Raw genomic sequence first — 17,261 nt, 5'->3', positions numbered from 1 at the left:
TCTGAACAGTCACCTCAGCTCAGAAAAACGGCCTGTTTTCAGCCTTGTGACGGTGTATTTACCGGCTCATCAAATAAGGTTTTTAAAAGTTTTATTTATTTATTTAAGAGGTAGGAGAAATGTCTCGACATGTTGGAATGTTTTCTGAAACAAATCCAAATCACCACATTTGGAGATTCATGGTTTTCACTGGACAGGAGGGTTATGAAAAATTGTAATCTGAAAAGTAACTAGTAGCTTAAGCTGTCAAGATAAATGTAGTGGAGTAAAAAGTACAATATAGCTCCTTTGAGATGTAGTGGAGTAGATGTATGAAATGGAAATAGGCTATATCAAGGAAAGTACCACACATTTGTTCTTCAGTCAGTAAATGTACTTACAAACAACAATGTAGAAATCCTGCATTCGAAACGTCAGCTGCAAATGAAAATAACAGCAAAATGAGTGCAGAATGTCAGAGTAGGCCTGCCTGTTATTGCAGCATGTTAAAATGCTGATGCACAAACATCTTTCAGTATTGCAAAAAATAATTACCTCATATCATGTGAAAATCTTTTCTGTGGCTACAGCCAGCACCAAAACCGGATTAGCTACAACCCCACCCACTACTTCACTGAGTTGTGGTCAACCTGTCAGCACTTTCTGTGACAACACTATATCTAAATAACTTCAAGCATTTCTTTGGGATTTCTTTACTGCAATTAGTTGCTACTTGTCAGGCAGCATTTAATCTACACCACATATATCTGCAATAAGATAATATCAGCTTGGCCATAGGCGTCATGGGGACATATCCTCACCACTGTCAGGAATGGATTTTTAAAAGCACAATTTGTTGAAAAGTGTTCTGAAACTTAAATTGCACCGAGTAATGTTAACTAACAAATGAGAACACTTTGCTCTCCATCAGCGTTTCTTTCATTGTCGCATTTTAAGGCAGTGATGTTGGAAACTGATATAACTTGGCTGACTGACATGCTGTAAATGTGGTACTGGAGTTGCAGCTGTGCAGTCAAAGTTGTTGTGAGTTTAATGCTAAGTATCTGTCATTATCTTCTCTAAACCGCATTAGATTCATGCATCACGTTGCCTAAAATCACATATTGAATATCCGTGCCCATCATATGGAACATTTCAGTACTGTGGGCACAGAATGGGCCCTATGTGCCAATTAATGTGTGCATAATCAAACTAACACAGCGAGGATGGATTCCAGCAAAGGAATGTCACAGAGAGAGGGGGTGAGTGGGCTTAATGGGAGCCCAGCAGCTAATATTTTGTCGCTGGGGCCCTATATCAGGTTAATCCTGACATGGCTGTCAGGTGTTTTGCAACTTTAACTCCCCTGCCTCTTCACCTACAATAAGAGCCACAGTATATACGTGTTGACTTCTGTACAACCCCTGACCCTGACATACATAAAAACACAATGACGCCATGCATGTATGCTGGAGACCACCGCCACCATCATCTGCCGCGCATGCGCACCCGGACTCAGCCCTGACAACAAGCTATCGGATGTGAGCCTCTTGATGATATGGGCACTGCGCTGGCATTTAAATTCCTCGGATAACCTAGAGTCAAATGAACGAGGCCTTACAAACATTTCATTGTCATTACGCGTAGATTGTAATCGCCTTTCCGCATTCTCACCATGCCGGTAAGTCGCCTCGCCTGTTCGCCTTTTCTGTTTTGTTTGCAGTGGGTTCCTCCCTTCCTCCGACCCCACTGATGTGATGCTAACCGGTTAGCAACGTTAGCTTACCAGTTGGCGTCCCTGCAGTATACATGGTATACCGTCCCCAACGTTGGGTTTTGCCAGTCACAATACACCACAATAACATGTAGTGTTAACAATATGGAGCTTTTCAGAAAATACATTTATAAATGAGCTAGCTGCTCCCCGCCAGTGAGCTAGCTAACTAACGCTATCATCAGCGTTAGTAACGTTACCTGCACAGCGACCGAGCAAACCATTACGGTAGCACATAGCGGTCAAGCTAGCTCATTTACCAAACACGGACTACTTTACTCTACTATTTACTGTAAACGTCTTGGCAGTGCTTTTATGTCCATGTTGGTTCACTGAAAGTGCAGGTTGCTAATTAATTGTCACTATCAATATATATTAGCTTACATTCCTGTGGCGTAACTGTCTCTTATCACTCCCTTTTTCAGAGCAATAAGCTTGACAAACATGACAAGCCGGAGGTCAATGATAATGTGAAGGTGGTGGTGAGATGTCGTCCCCTCAACCAGAAAGAGAAGATGATGGGGCACAGACAGTCCGTCATGGTGGACGAGATCCGTGGGACCATCACAGTGAACAAACTGGAGACACCCCAGGAGCCTCCCAAGACCTTCACCTTTGACACTGTGTTTGGACCAGACAGCAAACAGCTGGATGTCTACAATCTCACAGCCCGCCCCATCGTTGACTCAGTGTTAGAGGGATACAATGGTAAAGTTAATGTGACATCATTTTTTATTAATAAACCCCTGCTGTAAAATCTGCATCCTCAGGGTAATGACTTCATCAGCTGTGACATTATTTTTGATACAGACACAAGCACTTTATAGCCTTTTATGAATCAAATCCTCAAATTTGTGTTTCCATTATTAACCTGCCACTATGATTTGTATTATTTTTTATTTTCTCATGTGTGAGTTTATGCTCTGCTGTCCATTTCAGGCACCATTTTTGCATATGGGCAAACTGGCACAGGAAAAACATTCACCATGGAGGGTGTGAGAGCAGTGCCAGAACTCAGAGGGATAATCCCGAACTCCTTTGCTCACATTTTTGGTCACATTGCCAAGGCAGAGGGTGACACAAGGTAAGAGAGCAGTCAGTCAGCAAACAATATTATATATACACAACAAATGAGACATTTCTTTTCCTTCCATACGTGATTAGCTCCTGGTGTTCACAAAACTTTGGTGACCTGTCTAATTTGCACAATTGACCAGAAGCAACCTTATGAAATAATCTGTGGACAGATTTTGACACTATTATTGATAAACTGCTTTGGTTTCTTACTGAAGCCACAGTTTTCGTCTGAAAGTACTGTCGCGAGTCTTTCCGAATTAAAGGGAAGCCTTTTGTTAATCATCCTGTAAGTAATAACACCACGTCAAAGATTTATTTATTTTTAACAGAAGAATTTGTAAATAACAAGTAACAAATACAAAGTTGGACAAAGTATTTTTAAGGACACATTTTCATCCAGATTATGAAAGTTTAGCCCACCCCTTTAAAAGGGAATCAAATGTCTTTTAGACAAATTTTAATGTTTTTGTTTTCTGATTGCAGTTTTACATTTTGGCGTTTAGATTTGACTTTGAATAAACATTTAACTTTAACTTAACTACAGGTTTTTGGTTCGTGTTTCGTACCTGGAGATTTACAATGAGGAAGTGCGCGACTTGTTGGGCAAGGACCAGATGCAGAGGCTGGAGGTAAAATGATAACACTAAAACATGAAGTGTAGTGATCGGTAACTGCCTTTTAAGTTTTCCATACTGAAGGTCTACTTTTCAATCACAGGTGAAAGAAAGACCAGATGTTGGCGTGTATATCAAAGACCTTTCTGGTTATGTTGTGAACAATGCTGATGACATGGACAGGATTATGACACTGGGCCACAAAAACCGTAAGCAAAAACTACCCCCATTAACAGGGAAGTGGGGGTTACCAAGATGTTTATCTGTGAATTTGCACGGGTAAAACCACATGTAGAAATTTTGTGCAAAGAAAAGGATTTCATAAAATCTCATTTCAGCTCAAATATTAAAGTTAATCACAGTAATTTTGCCTGATAGAATGTTATTTCTCTCTGTTTAGGGTCTGTCGGTGCCACAAACATGAATGAACACAGCTCCCGTTCTCATGCCATCTTCACCATCACCATTGAATGTAGTGAGAAAGGTGTGGATGGAAACCAGCATGTGCGCATGGGAAAACTTCATCTGGTTGATCTTGCGGTATGTATCTCACAACGGAATTATCTGAGTAAATATCAGTACTTCTTAGAAAATGAGATCACACAAGTAACCAGGGTAAATGCCTTATCACCCACAAATCATCTGCCCACCACAAGTTATTCTGCCACCTTTCCCCTACAGGGTTCAGAGAGACAGGGCAAGACTGGAGCCACAGGTCAGCGTTTAAAGGAAGCAACAAAGATTAATCTCTCTCTGTCCACTCTGGGTAACGTCATCTCTGCCCTGGTGGATGGAAAGAGCACGCACGTGCCCTACAGGAACTCTAAACTAACTCGTCTGCTGCAGGATTCACTAGGAGGAAACTCCAAGACCATGATGGTACAGTTGAAATTTAAAAAGAGTACTTAAAAGCATATGTACATGAAAAAACTCTCTAAGAGAGCAATAAATGTGCAAATGGTTCTTTTCTAAGCATTTTATATTATTGTTACCCCCCACCACCACCACAGTGTGCAAATATAGGCCCTGCAGACTACAACTATGATGAGACCATCAGTACCCTGCGCTACGCTAATAGAGCTAAAAACATCAAGAACAAAGCCAGGATCAATGAGGACCCGAAGGATGCCCTATTGCGCCAGTTTCAGAAGGAGATTGAGGAGCTGAAGAAGAAACTGGTTGAAGGTAATGAGCCAGAAAGCAAGAAATGATTATGCGGTTTGGATTACTGTATAAATACTGACTGTGTCTTTTCAAAATGTTTTGTGTGTTTCTAGGTGAAGAGATCTCTGGCTCTGATTGCAGCGGCTCAGAAGAGATGGATGAAGGTGATGATGAAGGTGCGGAGGCAGGAGAGGGCCACAGGAGAAGAAGAGGTAAGAATTTGTGATTAATGCAAACATAGATTCAAGTGTGAAATAGAGCAAATGACTGAAAATCTGCTGATGCAATCGTTGTGAGCCTTTTTTCATGCAGTTTAGATGCGGTTTGGTAAATGGATGGATAAACATCTGTAAATTGTGTATATCTAGTTTAATCTCTTCTCAGAATGTTAATTCTAATATGAGTCAGCATTCAGTTCTTCATAACTATCAAGTTGGTTCTTCTCTTTGTTAACATGCATCCATAAACAACACTACACTCATTCAGGAGTTTCCCTTGTATTCACACTTAAACCATTTCCACTTAAAAGCAGAGAGAAGTATTGACACAGATCAGCAAAGCATCATTACGTTTCAACGCTGACACTAATTCTACAGAGCTGCCATGTTCTTTCCAGTGCTATAGTGTAAGGTTACTTTGAATTAATATTAACCACATCATTCAGCCACTGTGAGAATGCTGCTGTATCTGCAATTTGCATGTGTGGACCCACAGCTCCCCCTTTTGTTAAATAAAACACCCATATTTTGCTTTGAGCTCTTCAAACCAGTGGCTCCTAGAGCCGTCCATCTATTCCTTTAACTGTTCGTCACTGCGGGCTTCGTAGGAGTGGTGCTTCCTCTGCTTCCTTTCCAGACAGTGGCAGCAGCAGCAGCAACAGCAGCAGCAATAGCTCAGAGTTTGCCTGCTTCTCCTCAGTACCACCGCCTACTGAGGACATACCTCAGAATAGTGAGTTGGAGCAGCACTCTGCTCTACCAACCCACCTGCCCAAAAACTTAAGCCCTTTTCACACAAAGAACCTGTAAGATGGCTGCTTTTATATATCAATACAAGGCAGGGTTTTTGACGTTTACACTCCTCTACATGGAATATTCCATGCTTTGTCATGACCAATCAATTTTTGTCCTATCATGGTGAAATCACTGTCAGGATATTAAATTGTATAACATCACCAAGGATGAGTAGTGTATCTGTTCTCATGATGCACAGGCTGTCTAGATGATTAGAAAGCATGCTTTGCGGCTGATCGGCTATTTATCTCCATTACTTGATTGCTGACCACAGGCAGTGCTTTGGGAGGCCACTTGAGAGAATGTTTCTTATCAATTTAATCATTAATTAAATATGACGGAGTCTACTTAACACTTTCTGTCACAACCTGTTTTAGTTAAGAGATGAAGTTCAAAGTTATTTATTTTCCCCTCTCTTCAATTCCGGATTTGCCTGCATGCTGTTTGTTGCTTTAACAGGCTTTGGTTTATATTGTGGAAACGTGGCATTAATGTAGGTTAAAAATTGAGAGGGACTGACTTGGTTAACGAGTATGTGTTTTTTTTTCATGCTGTGTATGTAGGTGGTTTTCTTAAGGGGATTTCCTGATGACTTGATGTCTCATCCACAGCTTGAGTCATTTGTAATATTTCCTTTCGTAACTGTCTCGTTATCCTTGTGCTTAATATATGTTATCAGCTGTCTGAAGAGGGGTACACATCAATCATATTATAATACAGCACGCCTGCTTGAAATTTTTAAATTAACTTTACATCAGAAAGAAACAAATAGGAACTTACTTTTTGTAGAAAAATTCTCTTCATTCCAGGACAAGTCAAGGTACTTACAAAAGCGATAGAGTGGGATTCGGTATTAAAAGTTCATTTTGGTAAAAGGAGAGGTATTTAGTTTTTGGTGCAGACTCAGTTCTGGGTGTGGAGTCTGGGATTGTTTTGTAATGATTTCTTTTTATATTTATTTTAGGGTTAGATCAGATAGACAAAAGTAGAGAAATGACAGGAAAGTGAGATGTTGTATAACATGCAACAGAGTTCCCCAAACACCAATGGTGGTTAATAGTTGGCTCAGTACCTTAACCACTAGACCCTTTAAATGATTTCATAACATCCTTTCTATACTTCAAGCACTTCAAGCATTGCATTTCTCCTATAGTTTTCTGTCACTCTCTGTCACCATTTGTAATAATACAGGTCTTGGTCCAAATGCAGGTAAAAACTGCTATTAACGTGAAACATTTTTAATATTAACAATCTCAGAGTGTTGTGGACCTAGGTAGAAGAAGAACATTGTTAATTCAGGATTTCACAGAAAAGTTTGAACAAACAAACCTTGTCTTGTCTCTTAATTTAATTGATGTGCAAGCTGTTTAAGGTCCTCAATAGGCAAATTGCCAGAGTAAATTTTCAAAGAGCATTTTTGAATTACTTTGCATGTGTGAAAGGGGCTTTATACCTTCCTGTGTCACTGCCATTCCTGTTCGCTCACAGCCCAGATCCCCCCCCCCACTGCTACTGATCACACCCCTGAAATTGTATTACCCAAATATTAACATGGACATGGAAATGATTGTGAAGGTTCCTGGTGTGCAATGGTTGACAAAAATGTATCAGAACTGAATTAAAATGAGACCGTTGAAATGATCTGTCCAAAATTTGCACACTATTTAAAAAGTACATTTGCTTCTACTCTTTTTTTCAAGCATGACCTAATTGGCCACACTTTTGACATAGTAAACCGTTTCTGCATGACAATTTCAGTTTCAGATTACACCTCTGCCAGGCTTTATTGCATAATCTGTGTCTCCTGTCCCTCAAAGATGCAATTCACCCGCATCATGTTTCATTATGTGAAATGAGGTTTTTTTTTGTTCGTTTTTTTGCCTCATGCCCATTCACTGTCTCCTATGGCATTTTGTTGTATAACAGAAATGTCTCCTTCTCCTTTTTGAGTTCCCTTTCCTTGTCTCGTATGTGGTGTTCCATTCTGTAGAGTCATAAGACTTTCAAAATCACTCTGTAATGTGTTGCTCTTTGTCTCTCTCTCCTCCTCCTCCTGGTGCAAATGCCGCCTGTCTGGCTTGCTTTACACCTCTTAATTCAAGAAGAAAGAGGTTGGTGTAAGAATCTACGTAGTCCTACTGTCCTTTAGCAATGCTACTCGCATAAATTCTTCAGAAGGCCGCCGTGTGTTTCGGTTGCTATTTCACTAACTCTGAGTAGTCGGATAACTTATTGTATAATCACGGTTTACATTTTTCTGTGTGTCTTTATGTGGCTGCTACCCACAGATCTCATATTCTCCATCTTCATATCCACCATGCCGTTAGGGGAATCTTGCACTTAATATAGCTTGTCTTATTTTCATCAATTGCTTATTCTAACAATAATTATTTAATACTGTGCAACTTTGTGCATCTGAATCTCACTGGCAGGACTGAGGTTCCTTTTTAAACAATCTATAAATTTGACTTCAGTGTGAACTAAAACTGCACATATTAAATAATACTAATGCTGATTAAAAACCATAGCATAAACTTAATGACTTAATCTGCACTTAAAGCATTCTAACCTATACACTGATGAGTGCTTTGTCTGGGAAGATGCATCTAAAACAACCTATCAATTAAAGACACTGCGGTTCCCTGTGTGTCTCGCTTAAGGGAGGAAGAAGGTTTCCCCGGACAAGATGGTGGAGATGCAGGCAAAGATTGAAGAGGAGAGAAAGGCTTTGGAGGCCAAACTGGACATGGAAGAGGAGGAGAGGAACAAGGCAAGAGCAGAGCTGGAGAAGAGGGAGAAGGATCTTCTTAAAGCCCAGTGAGTTATGAAAGCAAAAAATATGTGTACTTTCATTAACTTCATAAATGCAGTATTTGTGACAATACAGATGAAATACTCTGTTATGTCTTCTTTAATTGTAAGTGGATGTGTGAATGTGGTAACCACTCATTTGAAACGTTATCTTACTCTAATCCCTTAGGCAGGAACATCACCTCCTGCTGGAGAAATTGTCAGCCTTAGAGAAGAAGGTGATTGTAGGCGGGGTGGACCTCCTGGCCAAGGCCGAGGAGCAGGAGAAACTTTTGCAGGAGTCTAACAATGAACTGGAAGAACGTCGCAGGAGAGCGGAGCAGCTGAGGAGGGAGCTGGAGGAGAAGGAGGTAGGGATAGATGACAGTAAGCACAATTGGATCCGCACAAAAAACAATCAGACTTCCAAATACTTCACTAATACCACTTTTATACCAAAATTAGCTTGTACATGCTTTTTAAACATGGATTAACCTGTTCAACTTAGGCAGACTCCTGACTATAGGAAATGAGTCATTCGCATTTCTGTTTTTTTTTTCTTGTGTGTTTGTATTACGGCTTTAGTCTCAGATTCAGTTCATGTCCGTAGTACACACTTGAATAAACAATTTGACACTTCCAAAATCAGAAGAGTAACATCTTCAGACATTCATGCAACATCCGCTGTCTACCACTCTGCCACATGGCACAGCGAGTGAGAAAATATGACATGAGATACCACACAGTCCAAATGACGTGGTAATATGGCTGCATCACTGAGGTCGGAAAAATATGGTTAGATGCTCATAGTCACACTCTCACTTTCTTTGTGTTCATGTAAATAAGCACAGTTGCAAGAAAAGTTGTGTCCTTTCGGTTTGAAGTGAGTTAAGGAGTTTGTTTTGACCTCTGCTCCACATAACTCCCATGAGCTTGCTCCTGCTTAATCCCTCATCACTCTCCCTCTTAAAACAGCAAGAACGTCTGGACATAGAAGAGAAGTACACAAGCCTGCAGGAGGAGGCTCAAGGAAAGACCAAGAAGCTGAAGAAAGTATGGACCATGCTGATGGCTGCCAAATCAGAAGTAAGCATGACATAAGAAAGTAACACTGGGAGAGAGTTTACATTTAAATGCCCCCATTGGGGCAACAGTGTAGTCTAGTGAGTAGGGATAAACATACATCATGTAGGCTAATTTTTTCTCCCTGAACTCTTATGAGGGACCGGATTCCTATAATAAAATACTTTTTTAATGAGAGCTTAAAATAATAATTTCGAAGTTTATCATGTAAATAAATATCTGTTATGTCACTATCGATTGAGTCTATGGCCCACAGACGAAAGCCCTTGCATTTGCTGTAATACTAAAGATGTACACTGGGTGTAAGTGGCGACTTGTCCCGGAAGATACCACAAGCGGCGCACAGTTAGTGAGGCATTCACCCAGCAGTGGTTGGTCGGCCAGAGAGATTAGGTGTTTCGCACGCGGCAACAGTTTTGTTTGTCCTGGTCTCTGCTAGCATTGGGAGTAAAAGGTTAATGTTACTGTTAACGTTCATGGCCAAACAAACATGAATGAATGGAATGAAATGTTTTCGAAGCGCGGCAAAGCGGCCGACTGACGTCACACAGGGGACACTGGATCTCCGGGAAGCAGTGAGGTCCAAAAATACACCTGCAATTCCAGAAATCTTCGAGATTGCCACTTTAAGCTAATAAATTAGAAAACTTGATCTGTGTATGTAGTTCAATTTGATTGACCAGGGTAGGAAAACAAATTGATCTACCGTGGTCTTCATGTCCTTTCTGTTAGATGGCAGATCTGCAGCAAGAGCATCACAGAGAGATCGAGGGCCTTCTGGAGAACATCCGCCAGCTGAGCCGAGAGCTGCGGCTCCAGATGCTCATCATAGACAACTTTATTCCCCAGGAGTACCAGGTGTGTATGTGGACGCACATTTATGGAACAACGTCTCAGTCTGACATAATGGAATTATTGCATTATAAGATTCACATAGTAAAATATGCTTTTCTAAATGTTTTTGTGGCCTTGCATTAGTGACATTGCTTATATTTGCCCATGTTTCCCTGTGTAGGAGATGATCGAGAATTACGTGCACTGGAATGAAGACATTGGAGAATGGCAGCTGGTGAGCTCACTTTGCAAGACTCATGCTCACACTGTGGTTTGATTGACATCAATCTAAGATGAAAAGCGAGCTATGGACAACTTCTTAGTAATGTTTGTCTTTGTACTTTTATATTACGTTTCTCAGAAATGTGTGGCATACACTGGCAACAACATGAGAAAACAGACCCCCGCACCTGACAAAAAAGAAAAAGATGTAAGTTCTTTGTACTGTTTTTCCTGCACGAGATTGTCTTTGTGTAATTTTTCTCTCTCCCTCGGTTATAATGTATTGTTGACCTCACTCTTCTTCTGTCCATGCCTCCTGTAGCCATTTGAGGTGGATCTGTCCCACGTGTATCTGGCGTACACAGAGGAGAGCATGCGACAGTCACTGATGAAACTAGAGCGACCCAGAACCTCTAAAAGTGGCAAGAGTGGCCGTCCCAAAACAGGGCGAAGGTAATCTACTTTCTAAACAGACCACAGATGAATAACATCCTGTTGAGCATCACTGATATACCACTGTACCGTGTAGTTTCTCACAACTTGTTTCTTCCATCAGTCTATACCTTTGTCATTTGTAGAAACCTCTCATGTGGATGTGATTTAATGCACTTTCATTTATACTCAAATGCAAATATGCGTCTCCGTTGCTCAGATTACAACTCTTGATTGAATCCTACTTGTGTCTCTCGGGTTACATGTAAATCTACTTCAGCCTCAGCCTAGTTATTCACCTGAAGCTGTTTTGTAACTTAAAAAAATGCAGGAAAAACATTAATTTACACAGTTTAGCGATTAAGATGCAGAAATTACAGTTTAGCAGGCTAGTTCATAATTATCCATCGCCTAATACCACATGGGTGATGCGCATGAGTTCACTACAAGCGAGTCTTCTGTCATTGACATCGCCCCCGCATACAGACCATTCATTGGTTATGGTGACCTGGATTAGATTAATGCTACAACAGCGCTTTTAGCGCCTTCGTTTTTTGACTCATGTTGAAATTGAGAGGCGTTTTTTTGCTGCAGGGATCACTCTCAATGTCACATGATATACTTATCGTGTGAGAGATTGCTGATTGCAGCGTAATTTCAACGTGGTTTGGCTTCCATTATCACCAGGAAGTGTCCACTTCCGGAGACCGTTCACTGGTGCAATTACACTTGTAATGGTTGTTAATGGATCAGTCTCTCCAAGAGACACACGCACACACACCTTTTCTACATATGGCTAGAGCGGGTCTCAGCTACTCAGGTTTCAATAATATCTAATGTTTCTGTGTTGCATTTCTACTCAGGGTTTTTTTTCTATCAGATCTTTATCTGATTTGTTGAGTCGCCCTAAGGTGGCTAATAGTCTGAAGCGCAAAAGCCTGATTCTGGGTTAATTTGCTCTCACTGGTTATCTGCAACTTAACTTGCTGGTAAAATTTTAGCCTCTCACCATCCCAACTTATGGTTCAACACAGTTTTACATCTGTATTTTAGACTACATCAAATACTCCTATGAGTTGTTAGTTACAACAGTTGTTAGTTGTGGATGTTTGGCTTCGCTGTATGATTTAGTTTATTTATAGCATGGTGATATGAAGCGTTAGCATTATGGTATTTGCTGTTATCATGATACACTGTTATTCTGAGAAATGAAGAGACTGAAAGCTTCCTGAAGTTGTCGATAACACTTATCGCGTGTTCATCTCCACACAGGAAAAGATCTGCAAAGCCAGACGCTGTGATCGAATCCCTTCTGCAGTGAAGACAGCGAAGAGATGAGCTTCGTTTTACTGCAACTTCTATGTTACTTTAGGGAATGAAGTCATCAGTCCAGTCTGAAGAATTTATTGTTGAACATTATTTAAAAGATTATCTGAATACACTGTATAGCTGGTAAGGTTTTAAATGTGAATGAGCTGCACCTATTTAGACCTCTTGGCCAAGAGGACCTGTTATTTGTATTACTGTGTATGACTTCTTTGAGGATGTCCAACATTTTAATGTTGCTTCGGAGCACATTTCAGTGGCGTCTGCCTCTGTTTAAATTAAGTGCTTTTACATGAGCACCTCTAGCATTAAGGAGGAATTTACCATAAATATATCTCACTTGAAACATAATTGATATAAATGTGACCAACAGTCTGAAAGAAGTTATAGAATTGAGGACATGAACTAGACACTGTATTCATATGTTTTGAAATATTGTTAGTGTATTTAACACTCAAACTGTTTTGCAATGAACACCACAGATTAAGTCTTTATTGCTGATTTCCTGCTATGTGACAAACGGATTGCTATCAAATGGCCCCATGATGATATGAATACATTTTAATTTGATTCTAATTAAGGGTGCATTTTCACTTAAATTTAAGCAAACTGTTCTACTCCTAGCTCAAGCTGTAGCCTCACTGTTTCTTCCCATTGAATACATGAAAGCATTAACATTGAGAGAACCAAACTAAACTCTAATGTGGAGAGAACAAGTAGAGTATGTAGTATCATAATGTAACTAAAAAGTGCGTTTAATACTTAATCCTTTAGATCAGACTCGTAGGGGCATGCATGCCAGCCAGCTCTTATGTTAGTGCCATTTGCTAAACTGAGCAAGTCATCTTTTTATTTATTTTCAAATGTCAGAACACTCTGTCTTATATTGAAATACCCTATACATACTGTATGCCTTAGTATAATGCACTAGTTTGAGGTTTTTGTGGAGATTATTTCATTTTACAATGTTCTGTAGTGGAGGCAAACTGGCTTTTATTTTGTATCATAATGTATGTCAAATGTTTACATCCACCAAACCCCTGGATATTTTATTTATTAAATTATTTTCCATGTTCTATCTCGCATTTCTGCTGCTCTTTACCTGTTTCATTATTTAATCGGTGGTAGTCCCAATTTTTTTTGTTGTTTTTTTTAAAAGTTGTAATGGCACAAAACAGACATTAACTGCTTCTTAGTAATCACATATCCTGCTGTTGGAGAATCTGTAAACCCAGTACGTAATAATAGGTATCCTTTAAAAAAAAAAAAAGCTGTCTTTTATTCAAAAGTCTCGTTCTTTAGCTGTTACTGGCTGACTGGACAGATACCTGGAACATTATGAACAGGTGTAAAATAAGAAGCTTGAACAACAAATCCACTATCACATTATAATTTATTGAGGTATAAATACAAATGCTACAAAAATAAGATCTTAGATAATAAATAAGACAATGTTCAATAAATAGAAATAACTTATGTATATGTTACTTAAATGGTACATATGATCACTCCTAATAACTCATGATTGCTCCTGTTTTCTGGGAATGTTCATGGCGTGGCACATTTCTGGATGTGGTGCAGAAGATCATCTACAGGATATGTGCTGACAAAAACTAGGTGACAGGTGATATTCAATTTCTAAAAGAAAAACAGAAATTGAAAATTTTAAGTGCACAAAGATCTCATTGGTTGCAGAACATGTGTGACGTTAAAGCAACAATATAACTTTCTGGAGGGAGATAGCTGTTGGCTGAGTCTTGTCCCCAGGCTGTCAAATACTGACTTTTCGGGATGGTGGCCCGGATCTGATCTGATCTGAAGTTACATATTGTTGCTTTAAAGAGCATATTCATAGTTAGCAGAAATAGTTTTCAGAGTCATTGGAAGACATTTACAATTTAGTTTTTTCCTCTTTACCTTGTTGTACCGATGCAAGTGATGGGCAAGGCTTGAGTTGCTTAAATTTTTGTTTTTTTGGTCTAGTTTCAGGGACTTTTCAGCAAGACAGAAGAACTCCTCCTGTGAAGATAAATGCAAAATTAGTGATGGTATCCAACAAATTGGAGTTAACTGAACTGAACTAGTCTGTAGAAACCTGCAAAACTTAATCTTCCATGAAAAGTGTGGAAATTAAATTGACTGTCTGTCAAATGTGAAACACAATTGTATACAAAAATCACAAAGTATAAAATCTTTCCAACGTACCCCACATCTTGTCTTGTTTCCTACCCTTGGAACTTGGTCTTTCAACTTTTCAAAGTGAAGATAAGAATGTCAGTATATTTTATCAAACAAACAAGCAAACCAACATCAAGCAAACCACATGTGTTTTTGTAGTTGTCTTACCTCCATCGCCAACAATTTGTTTACATCGTCACGAATATGACCCAGCAGAGCTTCTCGATCCCTGTCAGGTAGCTTGACTGATGCTGTGCAGACCAGCGCAATCACTGTTGTCAGTGCAAGACTTTGGATAGTGAAGTTATTCATGTCTTTGAAAGAGACTGTGAGCCAGCACTGTCGGGTTGAGCAGAAAAGGTGAATACCCTAAACACTTGGAACTGTTGTACTTTTATATCGTCATCGTGGTAACTTGTGGAGACCACATATAGATACGTCAGCAAAGGAAGACACCAAATAAGGACTTAAAGGATGATGTGTATCTCTTTACTATCAAATGTTCCACTATATGCTTAGTTATCTACTACGAAAGAATTACCTAACCCTTATCTACAAAAACTCTCACCAAGAATTGCTGGTCATCATCTTATTTTAACATCTTATGAAGGTTGTACTAATGGAAAAAAGTAGCAGATAAAAAAGCAGATAAAAGGGGAATTTTAATGATGACCCCGTTCTATTAAAGAGCGTAACAGTGAGCCAGCATGCAGCCTTTATTAATGTAGTTCTTATTATTAGTAACACCTGAACTTTTCCTATGACATGTCAAACTGTCTAGCTGAGTAGGCACATTGGAAATATTTTGAGTCAAGCTTTGAACCTTATCCCCCACATCAGAAAAAGGAAAATGTGACTGACAGAAACAAATAACTATCGTTTAAGAACAAAGGGATTAAATATATTACATTATAGTTAAAGTTATTTGGTTGACTGTCTAATAAAAGAGTCAACAGTCAAGGTTTACCTTTTATACTAAGTGTTGACAAGACATACAGCGTATGAAAGTGACTGTTTTATCTGATGAAGTTTTAGCTCATATTTCTAACACATGCACATCTCCACGTTTTAAATCTTCTTTTGATCTATGCTGCACTATTGCACCACCAGCTGACAACATTTGAGTCAGAGCCCCATCTTCAGGTAATATTTATAACATGATATAGGAGTCACACAATATTCACTTAAGTGCATTTCATTAAGAAGTACCCCAGTCACAGAGCAGGCACAAATGCACCAAATAATCATGTTTATTTATTTTGGGCAGTGTTTCAACTTATGAATGACTTAAGACAGTGATTCCCACTTTCAATGCGCATAAAATAACAGTGTTTTTATGTTTATTTTTATTGACCATTTGGCGTTATTACAGGTTCATAAAGACAACTGTCACTAAAAAACATTGAATTATTTTGCTGTCACAATTCAGCATCGTAATAAATAGAATAGAACAGAAACTGGCAATTTGTGTGATTTGGCGCCTCCCACAGTTTCTGAGTGCAACACCACTGTCATAAATATAAATCCCAGCTCTGTCACAATTTGTCAGATGTAATGTAGGCGTTAACTACGAACAAAACTCATTACATCATAACAATGTTATGTGTTGAAAACTTGTATGCTGAAGTAAACATGTATGTAACGCTGTGATCCTCTCACTGAAGTTACATAGTGCAGAAACAAGTGATGGGGGGGCTGAGTGGCTGAGACAGAGACACCATTCACCCTGTTACAAGACACTGTACCATCAACATGATTTTTGAAGCTGTTCTTTTAAGGTGAAAAAGCTACATAATGTTGCTTTAAAATAGTCTCAAAAATTCAGACAAAGCAGCATTTTAAATTAACAACATCTTAGCTAAAATGTAATAACTCGTATCACAAATCTGAAATCTAAAATGGGCTATATTTAGGAGTCTGCACATATAGGGGATTGGTGATCTCCTGCATCTCTTAGTTCAGCATCTTGGGATGGTCAGTTTGAGTTCCTTGTCTGACGACTTGTGTGCTCCTCCCTGAGGGGAGGTAGCGAGTCACTGAGGTTGGACTTAAGCAGCTTTGTGTCGAAGCCAAGATACAGTTGAGTGTGTCTCTCTGCTTGAGTACACAATCCAATTCGCATCCACTTCTCTATGCACAGACATGACGCAGCCTTCTTGGAGGTTGTTGGGGGTCCCGAGCCATGTTTCAGATTTCTAAAAGTTGGAGGGGGCCCAACTCCTCAAATTCACCCATCTGTGTAAAAAGTAGCTCAGCATCTATCTATCTATCTATCTATCTATCTATCTATCTATCTATCTATCTATCTATCTATCTATCTATCCATCCATCCATCCATCCATGCTGGTGCTGAGACATTGGTCTGTGTAATGACATTGTAGTATATGGTGTGTGACATACATGTTTTGTATTAATTTTAATTTGAATAGTTATTAACAAAAATGTGTAACAATTTTAACAGCATATGTGAAAACTAACATACTATAGGTCAAAGCAGCCACACCAGCTGCAGTCGACAACTGCAAGGAGATGAAGAGGTAGAGGAATTCCCCAGACTCCCTTATAAGATCCCTCAATTTTGTGTGTTGTTGTGTTGGGAGAAACTTTATAAACTTTGTATGACGTTTTCTATGATGAATTCTTAATTGCTTTGTCCTTCTTGTAAATTCGGCAAGTGTAATACATGAATATAGACATGTCATAGTGGAGAGGAGCATATGTGACACGGATCTGCCTTTTTGTCACGGGTAACAGAGACCCCAGACTGACAGTGTA

General features: G+C 39.4%; 1 protein-coding gene and 1 long non-coding RNA gene across 2 annotated transcripts; one reads left to right on the top strand and one right to left on the bottom strand.

Annotated features, from left to right (window-relative positions):
• The first annotated feature begins 1,480 nt into the window (after positions 1-1,480).
• Positions 1,481-13,386, top strand: kif3a (kinesin family member 3A). Its single transcript, XM_084353196.1, has 17 exons — positions 1,481-1,660; positions 2,179-2,461; positions 2,693-2,837; positions 3,375-3,459; positions 3,548-3,653; positions 3,845-3,984; positions 4,126-4,323; positions 4,455-4,629; positions 4,722-4,820; positions 8,282-8,438; positions 8,602-8,782; positions 9,387-9,497; positions 10,227-10,352; positions 10,510-10,563; positions 10,690-10,758; positions 10,873-11,003; positions 12,255-13,386. The coding sequence occupies exons 1-17, from the start codon at positions 1,655-1,657 to the stop codon at positions 12,301-12,303; spliced, it is 2,115 nt and encodes a 704-aa protein (XP_084209322.1). The 5' UTR covers positions 1,481-1,654; the 3' UTR covers positions 12,304-13,386.
• LOC311257532 lies at positions 12,327-14,457 on the bottom strand. Its single transcript, XR_014622631.1, has 2 exons — positions 14,226-14,457; positions 12,327-13,946 (listed from the first exon to the last, which is right to left on the bottom strand). It is a non-coding gene; the product is annotated as an uncharacterized lncRNA (long non-coding RNA).
• Between the last annotated feature and the right edge of the window lie 2,804 nt (positions 14,458-17,261).

This window comes from Pagrus pagrus (assembly GCF_965226575.1).
Source record: "Pagrus pagrus genome assembly, chromosome: 5".
NCBI classification, from domain to species: Eukaryota; Metazoa; Chordata; class Actinopteri; order Spariformes; family Sparidae; genus Pagrus; species Pagrus pagrus.
Note: the sequence above shows the minus strand (reverse complement) of the source record. Positions and strands in the feature narration are given on the sequence as shown.

Excerpts from the sequence above, each read along its gene's own strand:
- kif3a (XM_084353196.1), top strand. Across the intron at positions 3,460-3,547 it reads ACCAGATGCAGAGGCTGGAG|GTGAAAGAAAGACCAGATGT; the intron begins GTAAAATGATAA and ends TTTCAATCACAG. Across the intron at positions 4,324-4,454 it reads GAAACTCCAAGACCATGATG|TGTGCAAATATAGGCCCTGC; the intron begins GTACAGTTGAAA and ends CCACCACCACAG.